The sequence below is a fragment of the Penicillium riverlandense genome (genome assembly GCF_028828495.1).
Source record: "Penicillium riverlandense strain IBT 135883 chromosome Unknown utg000007l_segment0_segment0, whole genome shotgun sequence".
Taxonomy (NCBI): Eukaryota; Fungi; Ascomycota; class Eurotiomycetes; order Eurotiales; family Aspergillaceae; genus Penicillium; species Penicillium riverlandense.
This window is the reverse complement of record NW_026643198.1, coordinates 302217-321028: the sequence shown is the minus strand read 5'-3', so window position 1 is coordinate 321028 and position 18812 is coordinate 302217. Positions and strand designations below refer to the sequence as shown.

Here is an 18812-nt window from a genome sequence, read left to right as displayed (position 1 = left end):
TCCTTGCGCGCGAGAGCCTGTAACCTGACTACAAGCGGGCAAGACCAGTGCGGCGCACGGGAAGATTGGCTGCTTCTGTATTCTAGCATATCTAGCGTGGGTTGTGACTGACATTTTATGGGCGAAATGAGACATGCAATTGACAGCCAAAGACTCCAACTCCGATTAGAACAAGTATCACAAGTTAGTACCTTCATTCTATCTCCTCAATCCTCGGCCGCTGCCTTCCACTCTGTCCAGCCATGGGATCAACACTGAGTCCTGCAATCCGATCCCCCAATTCCAACCTCGGCTCAACTGTCTCATCTCCATCTCCAGTCTGAGCCCCGATCCTCCACATCAACGACTTCTCCAACCAAGCCTCCAGGCTCTCAACTAGCGCGCGAAGATGTCCACGGGTAATACTGTCCGCTTCCCGGCTCTCCACGAATCCCAGCGTCCGCAGCATGGACGGTATATTACCGATAGTCGACGGGCCACGCGAGACGGCATCATGAGAAGAGGAGGAAGGGGATCCATCGTCCGTCAACGAGAACCCAAAGCCGATATCTTTTCCGCCACGTTCTTCGCGGGTCGTGTCCAATGTCTTCAAGATATCCAGAAGGAGGATCACGCTTGAACGGCGTAGAATCGCGCTCTCGGGTGCAGGTTCGAGGGTTAATGTTGCGAGAGCTAACTCCACGGCGGAGGAGAGGATAACCGGGCCCAGGCCGAGGATATTGCTCTGCACAGCAGATGCAAGGACCGAAAGTGCAGAAGCGCGGACGCGAAGGTCGTCCGGGTCTTCGTCTGATGAGGCGCCCGCTTCCCAAGCTGCAACTATGTTCGCGGCATGAACTGTTTGCTCGGGGGATTCGGTTTCCGAGTCGTCATCTCCCAGGAGATCCACTTCAGATAACGAGGCAGAAGGCCCAGATGCCATGGACCATCCTTCTGACATGGCGGGTTCTTCTCGCTCTTTCTTCCGCTTCTCCTTTGCAAGTCGTTCTGCCCGACTTCGCTGCGTTTGTGGTTTTCGACCTCGTCGTCCGCCCACGGCGATCATGCCCTCGCCAAGGATCTTTGCCGTCTCGCCTGTCAGCGCATCGCCAAGGTCTTGCACTGTTCGCAGCAAGGCTTCGCCGATCTTCAAACGCTGATCGAGACTCCGCTGCTCGCTTCTGTCGGCATAGTTGTCGACCAGTGTCTTGACCACCGTGCGCGGATGCCGCGATGCCAGAGTGCCGATTATTTTGATAGCGTTGAGATAGATGAACTCTTCGCTTGCCGCAGACTCGGATGTGTCGGTGATGATGGAGAGAAGGAGTGTCAGGGTCGCGGGGATATCGAGCACAGGAGACGCTTTCGTGATCAACGTTGACAGGAGCGAGAATCCCTCTGCTTGAACGGGCGGGAGATCCGAATTGAGATTGGATAGCGCTTGGCGATGTGTTTCGAGGTCGGAGATATATGCCGGTGCAGGCTTGGTATCGTCGTGCTCGGGGTGTGTGAGCTGGATTTCAAGTAACATGGAGGATGTCGTCCCGGGCTTTGAGAGGAATGGAGGGAGTAGGGGGATAAGTTGATCCAATCGATCTTTGATTGACTCGAGCAGCGGTTTGATTTCTTGCGAGGTAGCAAACTCAGCAGAGGCCAGCACGGTAGACAGCAAGCTGAAGGCGGTCGAGAGTGACTCGAAGGACTCATTGTCGGATCGACTCTTCTCCTGGCCATCTTCCTTGGGGACAATATTTGCCAGTGAAGAGAGTGATACTTTGCCGGCCTCTTGTGGTCCTCGCCGGGGATCGAGCCTCTGCAGCTCCCCGTTGATGACCTGCTTGATGAGCTCCAGTACTCGAAGGGGGCGGCGTGAGAGTATATCGCGGAAATTGTCGAGCAGCTTCTCCGAAACCTTTGCACTGATCAATCTCTGTACGAGGTTCTCACTGGCACCATCACCTAATGACGTCTTGGACGGTCCGTGCGCCTGTTGTGTACCGGTGGGATGCACAAGCCAGGACTCGCTCACATGGAGGAAGATATCGCCAGTCCGTTCCTCGCTGCTGGGATCGGAGCCTAGCAAACCGACAAAGAGATCCGTCCGACCCTGTAGGGATTCCATCATTTTAATCACATTCGACGCATCGTTTCTGCTTTCATTGCGTCCTACCAAAAAGGCACCATCGTTTGAGCTTTTAGCGTATGTCCAGGTCGAGCCGCCGTCCCAGAGGAGATTGTCAACCAGTTTCTTTAGAGGCTGCGCCCCAACCGAGATGCTGAAATATGTTTGCAGTAGAGCCATAACCCTTTCATGGCATAACATCATTTCCTGTTCTTTGCAGAAGCAAGCCAATCCCCAAAGTGGAAGTAGAATGGGGTAGACAATTCTCTTGACCAGGACGGGATTTGGATGTTGAAGGGCCAGACTTCTCAATCTGTCAATGGCCAATTCAACTGTGGCGCTATCCACAAGCGTGCCCGTAGGCAACTTCCTTCGGGACGATTGAGGGATAGTGTCCTCCGCATCTGTAAACCGGTTCATCCATTTTGTAGATGAATCATTAAGCTCTCCAGTCAGACTGGCGAAAAGCGGTTCGACGAAGATAGAATGCCCAATCGTCCCAGGAGCCCCATAAGCTCGCTTTCCTAGAATTCCATTGCCAATAGTATATGATGCCGTCTTCTGCAAGTCCTGGTCATCACCGTCAATCAAAGCAAGAAGCTGAGGAGCAATGGTCGTGAAGTATAGTGATGAATCAACGTCCTGGGGCACCGAGGAAAGAAGCCGTGAAATTTGCATAATGGCCTGGACCGTAAAATGAGGCCCGTTAGAAGCTTGGGACTGGGCTTCCTGCCCCAGGGAGGGGGCGAATTGAGAAGCCATGAACATAATGGTCTGGAGCACCCCCCCAGGGCGGAGTGGAATTCGAGAGATTTGACTGGACACCCTTGACTTGAACCATTGTGTGGCGTCCGCCTGCAGGAAACTTGACAGCGTGGGCAGTAAGACAGAGCTTGGGGTCCTTTTCATTGTTACTATTGTATTGTTTCTTGGCAGTGTTGCAACTTACTCATCAATGACCCTTGCGAGTGCTTCCATGTATCTTTCCTGATATTGCGAGGGTTGGATATTCGGATTAAATGCAAGGTCCGAGAGGCCGCTGATGATATCACTCAAAATACGGCCTCGAATGACGGGTTGAATGCTCTGACATGCATCAAAGAGGATACCGGAAAGCACCTCCATTATCCCGCGTAGAAGGGCCTCATTGTGAGGAACACTGCTTCCAGACACCTGGGCTTGCTTGGCAATGACACCCGCTGGGAGCACGGATATGACTCTCTGCTGCAATGGAATTCCGACGCCGGATGAAAGTGACGGATAGATTCCCTCAAGGGAGATGAGATCCAACAATGCATGCAGCATTCGCCGCCGTTTTGCATCTTCCATAGCAGGATCTCCACCAGTGGACCCATGCTGCTGGGATACGTCAGGATCATCGTCAGGCGAGGCAAAGGCTACATGGATTCTAGCCAGGATATCCAGTGCCTGGCCGATGACGCCTGTCCTGGCGGCGTCATCGTTAAGATCCGATCCCGCTGAAGGTTGTCTCAAAATATGTATTAGAGATTGGCCCTGAGATTTTTGAATTTCCTCTGTTCTCTAGTTAGCTTTGGGGCAGAAAATAAAGGGCCGTTGGATTTGCATGCCTCGATCGAGAATGGGGTGTAAGAAGTCATCGGCCGCGACAAACGCATCCCGGATGAGCTTAAGGCTTCCCATTATGGATATACGATACGAAACATGGCGAATATCGGTCTGAGCGGGTCGACTAACTCATTTTGCCAGCATCAGATAGCGTTCCTCATCATCAATCCATTACGATGATATAATCAGAAAGGCACGTGATCGCGTCAGTCCCGTGACCAGGCGACGCGCCTTCTTATTCGGGCACCCTGTTTGTCCCTCTCGTTTCCCTTCTCCAACGCCTGTGTTCTTCACTGCCATCGCCCACTCTTCCTGCAGCGAGCCGGTTTTTCTTGTCGCACGCGTCAGCCATTGTTATTCTTGCCTCCGTCGAGGCCTCCATTGGACCCAATCCTTGCTCAGTCGCGCCGAAGCTCCACCACGGCCCATCTTGAATTGCAGTCCCCAAGTCTCTTGCCTCCTAAGGCACTTGTACAGCCATACCCTCATTTTCGGTTCTCTCGTACTACCTTTAATGGCAAGCTGTGACATCTTAGTTGCAGTGTACGAAGAAGCGAGAAGAAACCCTAAGCCCTAACCTCTGTCGGGTTGTCATCCAAGACTCGAGTTTCACGGTAACGCATGGCGGACAGCACAATTAGTGGATTCAGTCTGTGACGGACCGATGAAGCGAAAGGGGTCCGATTTGTCCAGAGCCTTTTGTGGCACAAAAGACGGTGGACTATGCGTTCTAAGTGTTCGTACGAACCACGCGTCGGTTCACCAATGCTGGATTTCTCATGCTGGTCACGAGCGGATGGTCGACCTTTGCTACGGACACACGGATTTTCCAGGAGAGAAAGTGGGTGGAGCATGTCGGGCGCCTCGGTATTAGAGGATGCCTTGGGGAGAGTAACAGGACAGTGCAGCGGAGGCTGGTTGGATGCAGCATTCCAGAATCGAATATCCCGGGACATCATCTTGCTTGGCTCAGAGTCTCGGCGCCTTGAACACAATGGCTGCTTCCACACAGTCATGTTCTCGACTTTCAAATAAATCCACTCGTCGGAGTCATCTTCTGTCTCCCTAACTTTTGCCCAGGCATTATTACAGACAAAAAATGTCGCGAGGTTTTTTGATTGATCGCGGCATGGCTCTTTTGATGTTCTACCTTGTGGTTCATCGAAATTTTGGCCCATTGTCCCGTTCCGGGTGGCAAGGAGTTCTCTCAAGCAAGATTAGATGTTGTTCGACTTTTGGTTCGTTCGTATCTATTCCGTGACTCCGTTTGCAACAAAAAACTGCCTGCGGTCCCGTACATGCTCCCCATTTCGAGATCCTGGGTATCTTTCCCCTACTTTCCACCTCTTTGGGTCTACTGTTCCTTGCCCTTCGGCAGCAAGGCGCCTTGAATCACGGCACTCGCCACCGATTCAATTTCAATTTCAATTGAAGATCCTGACCGACCGTGTTAACCATCTCTTTGCAAAGAAGATTGTAAATAGATTGATGGGCGCCGACTCCAACGGCAATGTTCTATTGGCGTTCTTCCCTCGGGAGAAGGAAGCGGTTTTTTTTTGGATGTTCTTTGTCCGCTTCATTTCAATGCCCTTCATATCAATGGAGAGGAAACAAAAACTTGTCCCAGAGGGTACTGTATTACGCACAAGAGACCGGACCCCGCATCCACTTTGGCGTTTTGGTGCTGCTGACGGCGAGATGAGCAAGGTTTGAGGAGATGGGTGTGCTTGGGGCTTGGCCGGGTTGATTGCACTGTGACAAGACTCGAAATCGACTATCCCAGGGGAGACGTGGAGGGCACCTGAAAATGCAGGCTTCGTTCGTTCGGCCATTGCTCAAGCCCCTCAACTGTTGCTCAGTTGCCATCCCGTGTTTTTGCCAGCCCCGGCTACTCTTTCGTGTCCTTCAAATTTCCGAATAACCGCAGCTGCTCTGGCTGAAGACCGCTAGCGTGTCTCCTCTCGATTGCTTGACTCGCAATCTTTTCATCCTGTTTATTCTGACTGGGGGTTTTGGGCTAGTTCTGTGTTACAGCGCTACGCAGGAACGATGTGGGACCTCTCTCGAGTGAGGATCAAAGCCTCGGCTTGTCTATGTCACTTCCTTGCTGCTATATGCCGTTCTCAGCTCAAACTCTCCGGACGAGGCAAACGAGGTGGATCCAAAGGCAACGAAGAGACATCCTGCGTTTTATGGCTTCAAGGAGCGGCTGACTGATCTTTGGAAGTCGGATTCCGTCGCGTGCTGGGTTGTGCTTGTGGGATCTAGCAACAGAACAGTTGGGCCGGATGATGGCTGATGAACTGCCGTTTCCTCCGCCTCGGCGGGTGGAAACGGCCCCCTTTTTTTTATAAGTCTCCCTGTCCTTGTACGCCAATCAATGGCTAACTACCGATGCAGACTCATGAGTTTGCTTCGTGCTTGAATGGGTGGTATTTCCATGAGATACGGGTAGAGTGTTGGAAGAGGAACTAAAGGGAAAGCTGACTACTGAGTTTATGGCGATTAATATTCCTAAACAACCCGCGGGCCGTGTGATTGGTCGTTTGTATACAGTAGGAGTTACTGGATTGCATGATACGCAAAGGTCATGTACAAAAAGATCCAGTCTTGCCTTCCTTCCCATCAGGTGTAGCCCCTGCAGATTCTTCTTGGCAACGAGCTTGAATAATGATATTCATTGCCTCCTCCGACGTCAAGTAAGTCTTATGACCCTTGAAAATCCAGAAACCAATTGCAATAACCAACATAACCCCAAATACAGCAATTGCGTAGTTCATATCACTCGGCGTTGGTGTAGGACTGCCCGGGAAGAAGAAAAAGACCGTGGTGATAACGCAGTATACCACACTGACCCAGTTGATAGTAGGCCCGAATTTACCCAAGGAAAAAGGGCCAGGTGGTAATTTGTCGCGGCCAACGCAAAGCAAAGTCAAAATTGGGATGCAGTATGAGATCGTGAGCGCAATCGTGCTGACGCTGAGAATAGCCTCCAGGACTGTGGTCACGCCAAGATAGAGGAAACCGACCACGGCGATTAGGGCGCCTTGGAGCCATAGTGCGCGTACGGGCACTTTCCACTTCTGATCAACATGTGCAAAGTATTGACTCCATGGTATACCGCCGTCCCGAGCAAATCCCCAGGTCAAGCGCGAGGAAGTCGTCATAATGCTAACTCCCTGACCCAATCCGTTTGCCACGAACATTGCTATAAGAACCGCACCGCCGTTTAGACCAACTGTGCTCTGGATGAGCTCAATAAATGGCAAACCCGTTGGTGAGCTCAGGACGCGACCCAGGTTTTGAATGCAAAATAGGCAGATGACCATGAAGATGAAGCCCGTAACTGCCCCGCATACAACCGACATCCATATGGTTTTGGGAACATTCGTTCGAGGCGCGGGAATTTCTTCAGCCATGTGAATCACGGAGTCGAAGGCCGTCAATCCGTAAGCAGCTTGAACGAGACCAATGAACCAGGTGACTCCATCGCTCCATTCGGTCCGGTTAGACCATGTAGCGAACACAAATCGCGCTGATTGAAATGATAGATTCGGTTTCGCCGCAACACAAGCAATCATCACAATACTAATCACCACGAACAGCCCGGCGAACCACAGCCCAATAAAATTGTTGAGGATAGGCAATGTCCGGTCACTGCGGCAAGACACCAGATTCACTACAGTGAGCAGGAACGTCAGGCCGATGTACAGCAACAGCTGAACCCAGCCTTCGGCAGCCCCTGACCAATGAATATCAAACATGACCTTTATCCCCAGGATGAAATTCGTCATGAAGGCATTCGCAGATGCGGCGAGAGTCCACCATCCGAATGTATTGATCCAGGCACAAAGATAGGAGGTAAATCGACCAGTAGGGGAATTCCAGAGGCGGAAAACCCAATATGCTTGGCCAAGTGCTGTCGGCATACTGCTACACAGCTCTCCTAAGGACAATGCCACGCAGATATTGCATATCGTGACTAGCAGCAACCCCCAGAGAATACCAACGGGCCCACCGTTGGTCAGGCCAGTGGCTAGATCTTGTGCAAATGTTCCCCATGTTCCGAGTACGCAGAATCCAAGAGCGAGCATGCTCCAGATGCTGAACTTGCGCGATAGTGCCTGATCATGGCCAAGGGTAGCGAGATCGTGTGCATCGAGGACAGTCTGGTCGATCGAGTCGAGGGGTTTTAGGGGTGGATTCGTTTCCAAATCCATTGGCAATTGATGAAAACAGGTATAACAACAATGACAGTTTGAGTGTCGTGAGAAAAAGCAGCTCACAATGTACCTAATGCTGTATGAGACAATTTTCCTCAGGGGTGCTGGGGCCAGACAACGTTGATGTCGGTAGCTGTTCCCAGCCGTTCCGCAATGGCAGATATGATGAGGGGATGGAAGACGCGGCAAGTAATAGATCATCGCATCCTTTGGACTCAATTGCAAGATCGGGCGCCATTGTGGATCCGGGGAACTACTTCCCCGCGTTATCCCCAACCCCCCATCGGGGTATATCGCCAGAAACTTCTCTTTCGGGTTGGCTTGTCGAAATAGGTGCGTTAGTTACGTAAATGTCACGATGTATATGCCCACTAGACACTATTTTTGGCCTTGATACTGCTTCAATTAAAGCAGCTCGGATCCACAGCTGTCATTTGTGACTGGATGCCTGGTAGCCTGAGGTGTCAATATACAAGCTTCGCCGCGCGTGTAAGTCGTGGAATTGTTCAATTGTGCAAAATAATTTACGTTTTCCTGTCTATATATATGCAAAACCCTTTCCCATAAACGCCACTTGCTTCCCTGTCTATTAATTTGGTCTTTCGATACTACGTTGGCCATTGTTGATAGCCTTGGTAACCTCATCCAAACATCCCGCGGCAGCAGCGAAAAAGCCGAGGAAGGCTCTACTCGGGTCCAGAACGCGGCTGAGGTATTCGGGGTGGAACTGCACGCCCACGAACCAGGGGTGGTCACGGATCTCAATGATCTCCATCCGCTCACCCTTGGTGTCCTTGCCGACGAAAGTCAGTCCGGCCTTCTCAAGATCCTCGATCATGCCCGGGTTGACTTCATAACGGTGGCGGTGGCGCTCCCCGATCTGCGACACTGACGGCCCATAGAGCGCGCGCAACTTGGACCATTCAGTGCCTTCCTGGAAGACACACGGGTGCTTGCCCAGGCGCATAGTGCCACCGAGCTTCTCCTTGTCGACCTAGTCATCATGTGTCAGTAAGCAGTTCAATGAGTATACAGTCAGCAACCAACCTCGGGCATGAAGACGATAGCGTGGTTCTTCGCTCCTGGGTGTAATTCCTCGCTGCCAGGGTCTTCGATCCCCGCAACATTCTTTGCATACTCAATGACAGCGAGCTGCATGCCCAGGCAAACGCCGAGAAAGGGCTTCTTCTTCGTGCGCGCCCAGGTAATCGCCTTCATCTTTCCGGCGCTACCTCTAGTGCCAAAGCCACCGCAAACCAATCTGGCGTGATAATGTCAGTAATAAATTTGACAAGCCAAGCATTCCTTAGAACTTACACTCCATCAGCCGTACAGACAGCATGCCACGCCTTGTGGAACTCGGCCGGCGAATTTTCAAAAGCCTCGTCCTCGAGGTGGCCCGAGTCCACCCAAATAATCTCGACCTTCTTGTGGCAGTACATGGATGCATGCTCGAGCGCCTTGGAAACACTGATATAAGCGTCCTTCAGCGACGTGTATTTGCCGACCAGAGCGATGGACACCGTGTCGTACACGTGGTCCTGACCGCGGGCAAGGTCCACCCAGTCCTTCCACATACGGATGCCTTGTTCCATGCGTTCCGCTGGTCGGGAAATGGATTGAAGATTGAGAAGTTCGCTGAGATTGCCGATCAGATTCTGCTTCTCGAGAAGCATCGGTACGTGGTAAGTGGTCGTCACATTGTGTACAGCGATAACCTGGTTCTGATCCATGGAGCACATATTGGCGATCTTCTGGATGGTACCCTCTTCCAAAGGTTGGTCGCAACGACAGGCGATCTTGATGATTGATCAGTTTGGGACCCCATAGCAGGGTGAATAAGTAACCTACCAGGTCAGGGTTCAGGCCAGCGCTTCGAACATCGCTAATGGCCCTCTGGGTCGGCTTGGTCTTTTGCTCACCACCAGGTCCCGGTCTAGGACAATATTAGCTTGGGAAAGTGCCAGTTATAGGGAATAGGAACGCACGGGATCATGGGCACATAAGAGACGTGGATCTGGACGAAATTGCCCTTGCCGGCCCGTCTCTGAAGTTGGCTGATGGCATGAATGAACGGAGCACTTTCGATGTCTCCCACGGTTCCGCCTTTACTTATGTGAGACGCCGCGACTTGGACCGACTGGAGACTTCACTGGTACTTACCGAGTTCAATGATGCACACATCGGGTTCAGCCCGGGAATCGTCGACCGGGATCTTGGCCACCCGCTCGATCCAATCCTGAATGGCATTGGTGACATGGGGCACCACCTGGACGGTCTTGCCTAGGTAATGGCCAATTCTTTCATTCCGGATCACCTGGTCATAAATTTTGCCGGTCTGCCAAGTTGATTCTCGTCAGAAAACAAAACATGGTGCGAACAAGGGTCTGGAGAAAGTGCGTACGGTGATGTTGTGGTCCCGGGTAAGCGTAGTCAGAAGATAGCGTTCGTAGTTGCCAAGATCAAGGTCCATTTCGCCGCCGTCGTCCGTCACATAGACCTCGCCGTGTCTGGATCAATCAGTATATGGGGAGAAATGTCGAAGCGCGGGCACTGACTCGGTAGGCGCCATAGTCCCCGCATCGATGTTGATGTACGGGTCGATCTTGATGCTGGTGACCGTAAGACCCGTGGTCTTGAGAAGCAGACCCGTGCTGGAGGCAATAATGCCTTTGCCCACACCGGAGATCACACCTAGTTGTGCTTTTCGTCAGCCTTTGACTCACTAATCGCAGACCTGACCACGAAGCATGCGGCCCGGGGTGTTTTGCAATTTTGAAAGAATTTGGGTACCACACTTACCTCCAGAAACCAGAACGTACTTCATTTTGGCGTGATTGACCGTCCGGAGCAGTTGCGGTGACTGGGGTACAGCAAAATCGAGGACGGCAAAAAGTCAAGAAGAAGCGGCGACGCGGGTGGAAAAAGTCGTGTCGGGCGCTAGGCCGGATTCGTGTTAATGGGTCATGTGATTGGCTGTTCCTTATCTCCGCTTAGACAATAACAACATGGGAGACGGATCATTCGGAGTCTATAGACGAGACCTGGATCTTTCGGACTTTTATTTTTAATCTACTTATCAACGGAAACCCATATGGTGGCTTGGATATCCGGTTCTACTCGGCCGATGTAGATGCAGCCGAGCTCCACTGCCCGCATTGGGCAGAGTGGGTCATCGCGGGATGTATAGAGTAGAGCGACAGTCGAAAAGAATGTGCTCCATGCTCCAGACCACAATTACCACACCCCAACGCTAACTAAAGAAAACATACTCGGGAAAGAGTTAAAACTTAAAATATGCTTATGTATCTTATGTCCTTCGACTTCTCAATATACGTATTTGTCGAACACGCTATATACTGGTTGGCTGTGCCCATGGGAACCCCGCGGAGTACAGCCATTGTTCAGACGGGATGGCGCAGAGCATATGCTCCAATGATTCAGGTACCGTCCAACCATTGAGATCGAGTCCTTCAAATCCATCATCTCGAATATCCATGCTAACAGACTGGTCCGTGCTGCCACCCGTGGTATTCATGACCTCAAATTCCGGCACATTCGGAGTTAGAGCGGGGAGTGAAGCTGTCTGATGATTCTCGCCGACAATTAATGGCTTGAGAATAGAGAACGCATTGCGGCATATTTCGCTGTACGGCGCTTTCTCCTGGAACCGAGCTAGACACCCCTGCACAGCTTCCGACATGAAATGCCTGGACTCCGTCATAGCTTTCTCTTTCCCCACAAGCACGAGAAGCGTTGAAACAGCAAGAAACGCATGGAACGATCCCACTCCATTGATATACCAGCAGTATGGGTGGAACTCTTGGCGGGTGTGTAACATTTGGTAGTTGGAGAGGATGACCAGGGCGGCCTGTTTACACCGTTCATAGCTCGCGTCGATGGACCCGTCCCAATCTTCCAGGCTAAACGAAGGCCTATGAAGAAGCAAAATCAGGTGGTTGGTATAATTGTCCAAAATGAATGAATGCGCCTGATGGTAAGTAGGAAGATCGGTTTTCCCTTGAAAACGTGCGGCTTGTTCATTTTGCTCAGCATTTATTCGATCATCAAGAGCGTGTATTTGGCTCTGAGTTGGGCTCACAGAGGAGGTCAACTGGCAAATATCAGATGCTAGATGATAGAGGCGGAATTTGAACAGGATGTACGACATCTTGGTTGGTTTTCTGGTCCCGGATGGGTACAGTTTCGGGGGGGAATGAGATGATAATATTTCCTCATCATCCAAATCCGCGGGAAGCGGGACGTTATGCTCAAGCTTGAATGGTGTCAAGTTTCCGAGACATGTGTTTTGAATCGTGTAGAGCATCATCAATGCTGCCCAGACTCGTCGCCGCTCCTCTGCTTGGATAAGATCCACATTCAAAGCAGCCGGGTCAATGTGACACCCTATAGCAATCGCAATGTTCAGGGTAGTTCCTAGTAGTGACCATGCTGGACCATGTGTATGGTTTATTGCGTAGACCAAGAGAACAAGACATTGGACAGTGTGTAGGTTGTGCCGCCACATAAAGTTATCGGCGGCCAGACACTTCATGGCAGCAGATCGATATTTCGCAGCCAAGGATCTGATGTTTGCTGCCGGTGAAGACTCACGGCCCAAATCTTCTAGGAGGGAATTGTTCTCGTCCAGAGCTGTAACAGCAAGTCCTAGACTCGTGAATAACAGTCCCAAAAAGGCCAGTGGTGACGAATGTGGATCGTTTTTGAAGGAGACATATGCTGATTGGAATGTGGGGTCGTGCAGGATATGGAAAAGCGGCGAGAAGACTTCAAGAAAAATAGAAACCAGCTCATCGCATTGTCGAGAAGGTGGAAGCATGTCAAGAAGAGATCGATGAACGGTGGGCATGTCGGAGAAGAAAGGAAACCCTTCTGGGGTCGGCGGATGTGGTTGGATCGAATCCTGCAAGGAGTCTAACAGGTCGGAGTCGGGAGAGGTGTTATAGGGAATGTACCGGACATGACCCGTTGGGGAGGTAGCTAGTGTGCCGAACTTTTGGCGAGGTGGTGGAGTTTGATTGCTTGTTGACATCGACAAGGGCGAAGCAGCGATGTGACCTGCAGATGAAGGCAGGTTATGATCGGAGACAGGGGATCGCAGAGTGTGCAACTGTTGAGAATTGATAGAGACGGCAGTTAAATCAATATTCTGTTGCAAAAGATTCTCGAGGGTTGAGATGCGTTGCAGCAGGACCTGTTGAGCGTCATGATTTCGGGTATCTCGGGTGGCGGGCTCAATATCGCGCTTGAAATGGCAGCTAAGAGCAAATCCCCGTTTTCGACATGTGTCACATGGCACACCATATCCTATACAGCGAATTTTCCGTTGCCGACAGTTTTCACAGCTGAGTGGCTGTCTCTTGGTTCCTTCTGAGGGCATGGCGAGAAAAGTGAGCGGGAACGTGATGTTCGCTCAGATAATCGGGGCTCCTCAAAGCTTTATATACGGCGAACCAAACAACTGGAACTCCGCGTTGTGCGGGGTATACCCCTTCCTTGATATTTACACAATATTTATCATTAGATTGAGGCTATTACTGCTGCACGTTCTATATTTTCAGAAATAGCATCCAAAGCGTGATGATTTTAGGGCTATTGGCTACAATTGGATTTGGGAGTTGTAATACACAATTAAGCAGTACAAAAAGAAGAAACGTCAGGAACGGCCGGGAAAGTCAAGCTAGATGTTTAAAATGCAGTCTGGGTTTGCCCTCGCATCCCAACCCGGGCCATCTCGTTCGTCATCGAGTGCACACCAGTCGCGTCCTGGGCTGGAAGTACATATTCTTTACGACCGGCTTTATGAATGCGGCCGTTGATGATAATAATGTTGAGCAGGTCATGTTCCTGCAAAATTGCGATGTTCTGCAAGGGCTTCCCATCCACCACAACACAGTCGGCGTAGTTGCCTTCTTTAATCTGGCCCATCTCGTGGGAACGCATGAACAGTTTTGCAACCCCATACGTTGCCGCGATGATGGCCTCATGGGGTGTGAAACCAAAGCGCTCCACGAAGTGGACGAGATCACGGGCATAGGTACCATGTGGTGTCCAGGCAAAGCCATAGTCTCTATTTCAGTATTAGACAAAACAATGATGGATATATAATTGATAAGTCAAAGTTCACTTACCCTCCAGGTAGAACGACAATTCCTCGCCGATGCATTTCCCGCATGCCCCGTTCTGCAGTTTCGAGTTCTTTTTGATAACCCACTTGTTCGGCCTTTTCGGTCGAATATCCGAACATGGCTGCGTCTTTGAGGGTTGCAATGATCCAGTTAATCCCGGGTGCAACAATATGCTTAGACTTGTTCCTTTCAAGGGCATCCATTCCCTCTTCGTCAATATAGGAGGCATGATAGATCACATCGACTCCGTGGTCAATACTTTGTTTGACCGAGTCTCGTGCTCGAGCATGCGAGCAAACCCTCTTGTTATATTTGTGCGCTTCATCGACACATGCAGCTGTTTCCTCTGGCGTAAAGTAACAATCTTCCGCATCTCGAATCTCGGTAATCTGGGCGCTCCTAGATTAGCAAAAGCCAAAAGGATTGGGAGGGACTACCCACCGACTCTCCAGACATAGAAAGTTTGATTTGATCAACTCCAATCTCGACATGTTCTCGGATTCTGACATCATGTAAGACAAGTAAGCGAGGCTTGAAGAAGAAATACTTACACTTTTCGCATTTCTTCAGGGCCATCTGCAAAAGCAGTGATACCTCCAACAAGTTCACCTCCTCTTCGAGCCATCTCCATACCATTTGCTAGATACCTTGGCCCTGGAATATCACCTGCGTTAATTGCATCTCGAATGACAACATCGAGACGCTTTTTCGCCGAGGCTGCCCCAAAGCACATTGTGTATCCAGAATCCAGATAGCACTCTGCACTTCTAGCAGTAAGGAGAGTATGCTCCTCAACGCCAAGATCTCCTAGCGCATCCAAATCTCCACCGTTCCAAGTGAAGTGTGTATGAGCATCCCCCATACCGGGCATCAAAGTACGACCTTTTCCATAGAAAACGCGAACTTTGGAATCAGCCAGGAGAGCATCCTTGTTTGGAACGTTCCCTACTCGAGCAAACTTCTGGCCTGAGAGGATTGGAGCGTCAGTGTAAGTCTTCAGCATAGAATAGGAGTCAGAGATTACCAATGATGAGCACGTCGCCACGGTACGGTTCACGACCTGTCGCATCAATAATCTCTACGTCTAGTATGAGGACCTTCGAGTTTGGGTCGGTGCCAGCAATTTCGTAGTGTTTTGGCTGAAGGGAGGGATCGAAGTTCACCTGATCGATATAGGCAACATTTCGTGGCGGACCATTGTATTTGTCGACGGGGTAGTCTGGAGACATCCATGAAAGATTCGCCATAATGTAGTTATACAATTCCCTAGAAAGATTCTCAAGTACTGCGTTGAGCAAATATCATCACAATCCTTAAAAGATTCTCTCTCCCATTTGTAATGCATGTAGACAACTGTAGATATCGTGCCGGAGTATTTCCCCGCAAACTTCAAAATGCGGGCGCCAATCGGGACCTGTACGAGTCTGAACCCCGAGCCTCCGCGTTTCTCCGCCCCCGGATAATAAGGCGATCCCAAAGGTATCTTCCATGTGTTTTCTTTGCTCCATTTCCTAGAGGTACCTTTCAAGATGGGCTGGCTCAGCATCCGCCACCAATACCAAAAACCATGCTCGGTCGAACCGAACGTCAAACCGGTCACTGAGAATGTGAATTCATGGGTAGAGCACATAGAACATGCTAGCAACACACCTTGCAATTTGGAATTCCCATTTCAGGATGAATCTATGCCTGATCATGCCTTACCCTTCATTCCCGCCGATCGAGTTCGCCAACAAGCATATGACACCTGCGGGGGACCGCTTCTCGTCTGGATTGTCATTGACAACATTGTCTACGATTGCACAAACTTTATCCATGAACACCCAGGCGGAGATACCGTTATTCGAAGCTTTATTGGTGAGGACTGTTCCTGGCAATTCCGCCGCTTGCATTCCAGGCGGGCCATGGAGGACTATGGCCGGCCCTTGCGTGTTGGACGGACCGAAGGAATACAAAACCGGTTCAAAGAAATACCGAGATATATTGGATCATCGAAATTGAATGGCGAGGGGTATTAGCATAGTTTATGTTCCAATAAAGAGCGAGGTATCTATCATTGATTTGTGTACTTGTAGTTCAATGTGCACATGGCCAAATAGCTATCCACCATTGTTTGTTGCAGATTTGTCCTTGTCTACAACAATGAAAATGAAGTGCATAACATTTAGGCAAAACCTTTTTCAAGACAAAGGGGGAATTAACTAGTCCCACAGCTAGGAGCGGACCTTCCGCGCATCCCCGCAATCGGCACTATGTGACCATGGCGGACTTGTGCCCGGCACGAGGGGTAAATGGCTCCGCATGGCGCCATAATATTTTCGAATGGATTGCGTAATGTGCGGTTCCATAATTAAAGCTTGAACTTGATATATAGGGAAGTATTCAAGACGCTTGAACATTCTCCAATTCCCAAACCAAACACTTCTCTTTTACACCCATCAAAATGACCACAAACGGCACCAGCTCTATCAACAGCCTCACAAATTATGCTGCCTACCTGGACCCGACTACGAAACGCTCTCGTATCGGCCATCTGGACTTTGAGGCATCGACAATCACCCCGCTTGCGTTTCAGTCGGGAACAGCCCTTACCAATCTATACGAAGTGATTGCTGCCGGAGAAGCCAATATCGCTCCTTGCTCGCCGGAGAGCATTCCTCTTTCGACTATAAAGCTTCTTCCTCCAATATCAGGACGCGATGTTCTGGCCGTCGGAAAGAACTACGCCGAACATGCACGCGAGTTCAATTCCTCTGGCTACGATGCTAGCGATAAGGTGGACCAACCCACACATCCTGTGATCTTCACGAAAAGGGCCACTTCAATCATCGCCAGCGGTGAACCAATCCTCCTTCACCCCGAATTCACCAGCTCTGTTGATTACGAAGGTGAAATTGGGGTAATAATCGGGAAGTCTGGATTTCAAATCACCGAGAAAGAGGCAATGGATTATGTCTGGGGCTACACAATCGTCAACGATATGACAGCTCGTGAAAGGCAGCGCGATCATAAGCAGTTCTTTCTCGGAAAATCGCCGGATACCTTCTGCCCCATGGGGCCCGTCGCCGTCCCCAAAGGGAGCCTTCCGGAGGATTTGAAGGTGCAGACTTTCGTCAACGGTGAAAAGAGACAAGAAGGCACGATCAAGGACCTCATATTCAGCATCCCAAAGCTTATTGCCACTATCAGCACCGCTCAGACTCTGCAAGCTGGCGACCTGATTGCGACTGGCACTCCTGCTGGTGTTGGGTTTGGGTTCCGACCCATGAAGTTCCTCAAGGCGGGTGAAGAGGTTTGTATCAGTGTGACTGGGCTAGGCACTTTGAAAAACAAAATTGCAGCCTCAGATGCCAAAAACACTACCGTCGATAGCCTCGAACGATATGTCCCGATTTCAAACCAAAAAGCGCCAGCAGGTTCGGGCTTGACCAATATCAATGGAAAGGATCTCTTCTCGCAACACCTGGGCAAGGAAGATGGCCCTCCAATTATCTTTATCCATGGACTAGGTGGATCATCCACATACTTTTACCCAGTGATATCCAAGTTGAAATCCACGCATTCATTGCACCTCCTCGATCTGGAAGGGCACGGTCTTTCACCAACTTCGGCACTAAGCAACCTCACGATTAGATCGTTTGCCGACGACTTCTACAACATGGCACAGGCTTCATCTGTGAAGGCAGGAGCCACCGTCATTGCCCATTCTATGGGCTGCCTCGTGGCAATGAAGCTTGCCTTGCTACACCCTGGGCTAGTCTCAAAGCTGATTCTCATGGGCCCACCGCCCAGTCCTCTGCCTGAAGCTGCCAGCAAGGGCACATTTGGTCGCGCTGCACTTGTTCGTGAGAAAGGAATGCTCGGTGTTGTGGATGCAATTGTTCAGGCAGGAACATCCGCGTTAGTGCAGGCAAAAAAACCGCTATCAATTGTTGCAGCACGCATGTCACTACTAGGCCAGGACCCAGAAGGATATGCAAAAGCATGCATGGCGCTCGCTCGGTCCGTCAATGACAAATTGGAAGTCCAGCAATTGAAGTGTCCGGTCTTTATTTTGACAGGCGACGAGGATAAGGTCAGCCCGCCGGAGCTCTGCCACAAATATGCCGCAGACATTGCAGACGCGAAAGTTCATGTGCTAAAAGATGTGGGGCATTGGCATTTGTTTGAGGAAGTTGAGGGATGTGTTGACCTTGTTCTTGCGAATGTATAATGGTTTTGAGCAACCCTGTGCATCGGCAGCCCTCCATGAAGTTGGCAAGGCCACGAACATAGTGCGTCAAGGTGCGTCAAAGTGTGTAGATGGCAGCATAGTCTCCAATCTAGTACATTTGGTGTCAGATTGACCTGGAAAAACAAATCAAGTTTGACTGATAGAAGGCTTAGCTTACCATATTGACATGTACACCGATTGTTGAGTTTATGAGAAAACAGGTAGACAAACGAACACCAAGCGGTCGGGATTGAACATAGCACATCACACAGCGAAAATACTTGATTCGCCGTAGTTCACATCTCTAGATGAAGTAGTTCACCACATCCAGTGAATTACCTGCATCGCCACGAGCTTGGTCCCTGGCGGGGGAACCTAAACAACGTCGATTTAAGGCTCCCCAGATGTACCGTTTACTCCACCCGCAGATGCAAGAAGAGGGGAGGCAAGCTACATCCCACCTCGCAAAATTATATTGTTTGTGTATACAGGTGCATATATCTAAACAACAAGTTATCCATATTAACTCCAGTTTGCCC

General features: G+C 50.4%; 6 protein-coding genes across 6 annotated transcripts; 1 reads left to right on the top strand and 5 right to left on the bottom strand.

The window, feature by feature from the left end:
* Positions 1 to 193: 193 nt before the first annotated feature.
* Positions 194 to 4647, bottom strand: N7474_007700 (RTP1/Tango6 family protein; the record flags this gene model as incomplete). The annotated part of the gene is made up of 3 exons (XM_057199110.1): positions 194 to 3002; positions 3051 to 3579; positions 4437 to 4647. 3 exons carry the CDS (start codon positions 4645 to 4647, stop codon positions 194 to 196), a joined length of 3549 nt encoding a protein of 1182 aa, XP_057049811.1.
* A 1629-nt stretch (positions 4648 to 6276) lies between these two features.
* N7474_007699 (uncharacterized protein) lies at positions 6277 to 7908 on the bottom strand (the record flags this gene model as incomplete). Its single annotated transcript, XM_057199109.1, has 1 exon — positions 6277 to 7908. The coding sequence occupies one exon, from the start codon at positions 7906 to 7908 to the stop codon at positions 6277 to 6279; it is 1632 nt and encodes a 543-aa protein (XP_057049810.1).
* Positions 7909 to 8500: 592 nt separating this feature from the next.
* On the bottom strand, positions 8501 to 10738 carry N7474_007698 (putative CTP synthase; the record flags this gene model as incomplete). Its single annotated transcript, XM_057199108.1, has 9 exons — positions 8501 to 8905; positions 8959 to 9172; positions 9229 to 9710; positions 9763 to 9847; positions 9900 to 10017; positions 10075 to 10249; positions 10316 to 10421; positions 10470 to 10605; positions 10714 to 10738. 9 exons carry the CDS (start codon positions 10736 to 10738, stop codon positions 8501 to 8503), a joined length of 1746 nt encoding a protein of 581 aa, XP_057049809.1.
* A 525-nt stretch (positions 10739 to 11263) lies between these two features.
* On the bottom strand, positions 11264 to 13312 carry N7474_007697 (Zn(II)2Cys6 transcription factor; the record flags this gene model as incomplete). The annotated part of the gene is made up of 1 exon (XM_057199107.1): positions 11264 to 13312. One exon carries the CDS (start codon positions 13310 to 13312, stop codon positions 11264 to 11266), a length of 2049 nt encoding a protein of 682 aa, XP_057049808.1.
* Positions 13313 to 13620: 308 nt separating this feature from the next.
* N7474_007696 (metal-dependent hydrolase family protein) lies at positions 13621 to 15952 on the bottom strand (the record flags this gene model as incomplete). Its single annotated transcript, XM_057199106.1, has 7 exons — positions 13621 to 14002; positions 14064 to 14449; positions 14502 to 14562; positions 14612 to 15026; positions 15085 to 15326; positions 15582 to 15659; positions 15765 to 15952. 7 exons carry the CDS (start codon positions 15950 to 15952, stop codon positions 13621 to 13623), a joined length of 1752 nt encoding a protein of 583 aa, XP_057049807.1.
* A 551-nt stretch (positions 15953 to 16503) lies between these two features.
* Positions 16504 to 18273, top strand: N7474_007695 (bifunctional fumarylacetoacetate hydrolase/alpha/beta hydrolase family protein; the record flags this gene model as incomplete). The annotated part of the gene is made up of 1 exon (XM_057199105.1): positions 16504 to 18273. One exon carries the CDS (start codon positions 16504 to 16506, stop codon positions 18271 to 18273), a length of 1770 nt encoding a protein of 589 aa, XP_057049806.1.
* Positions 18274 to 18812: the final 539 nt, after the last annotated feature.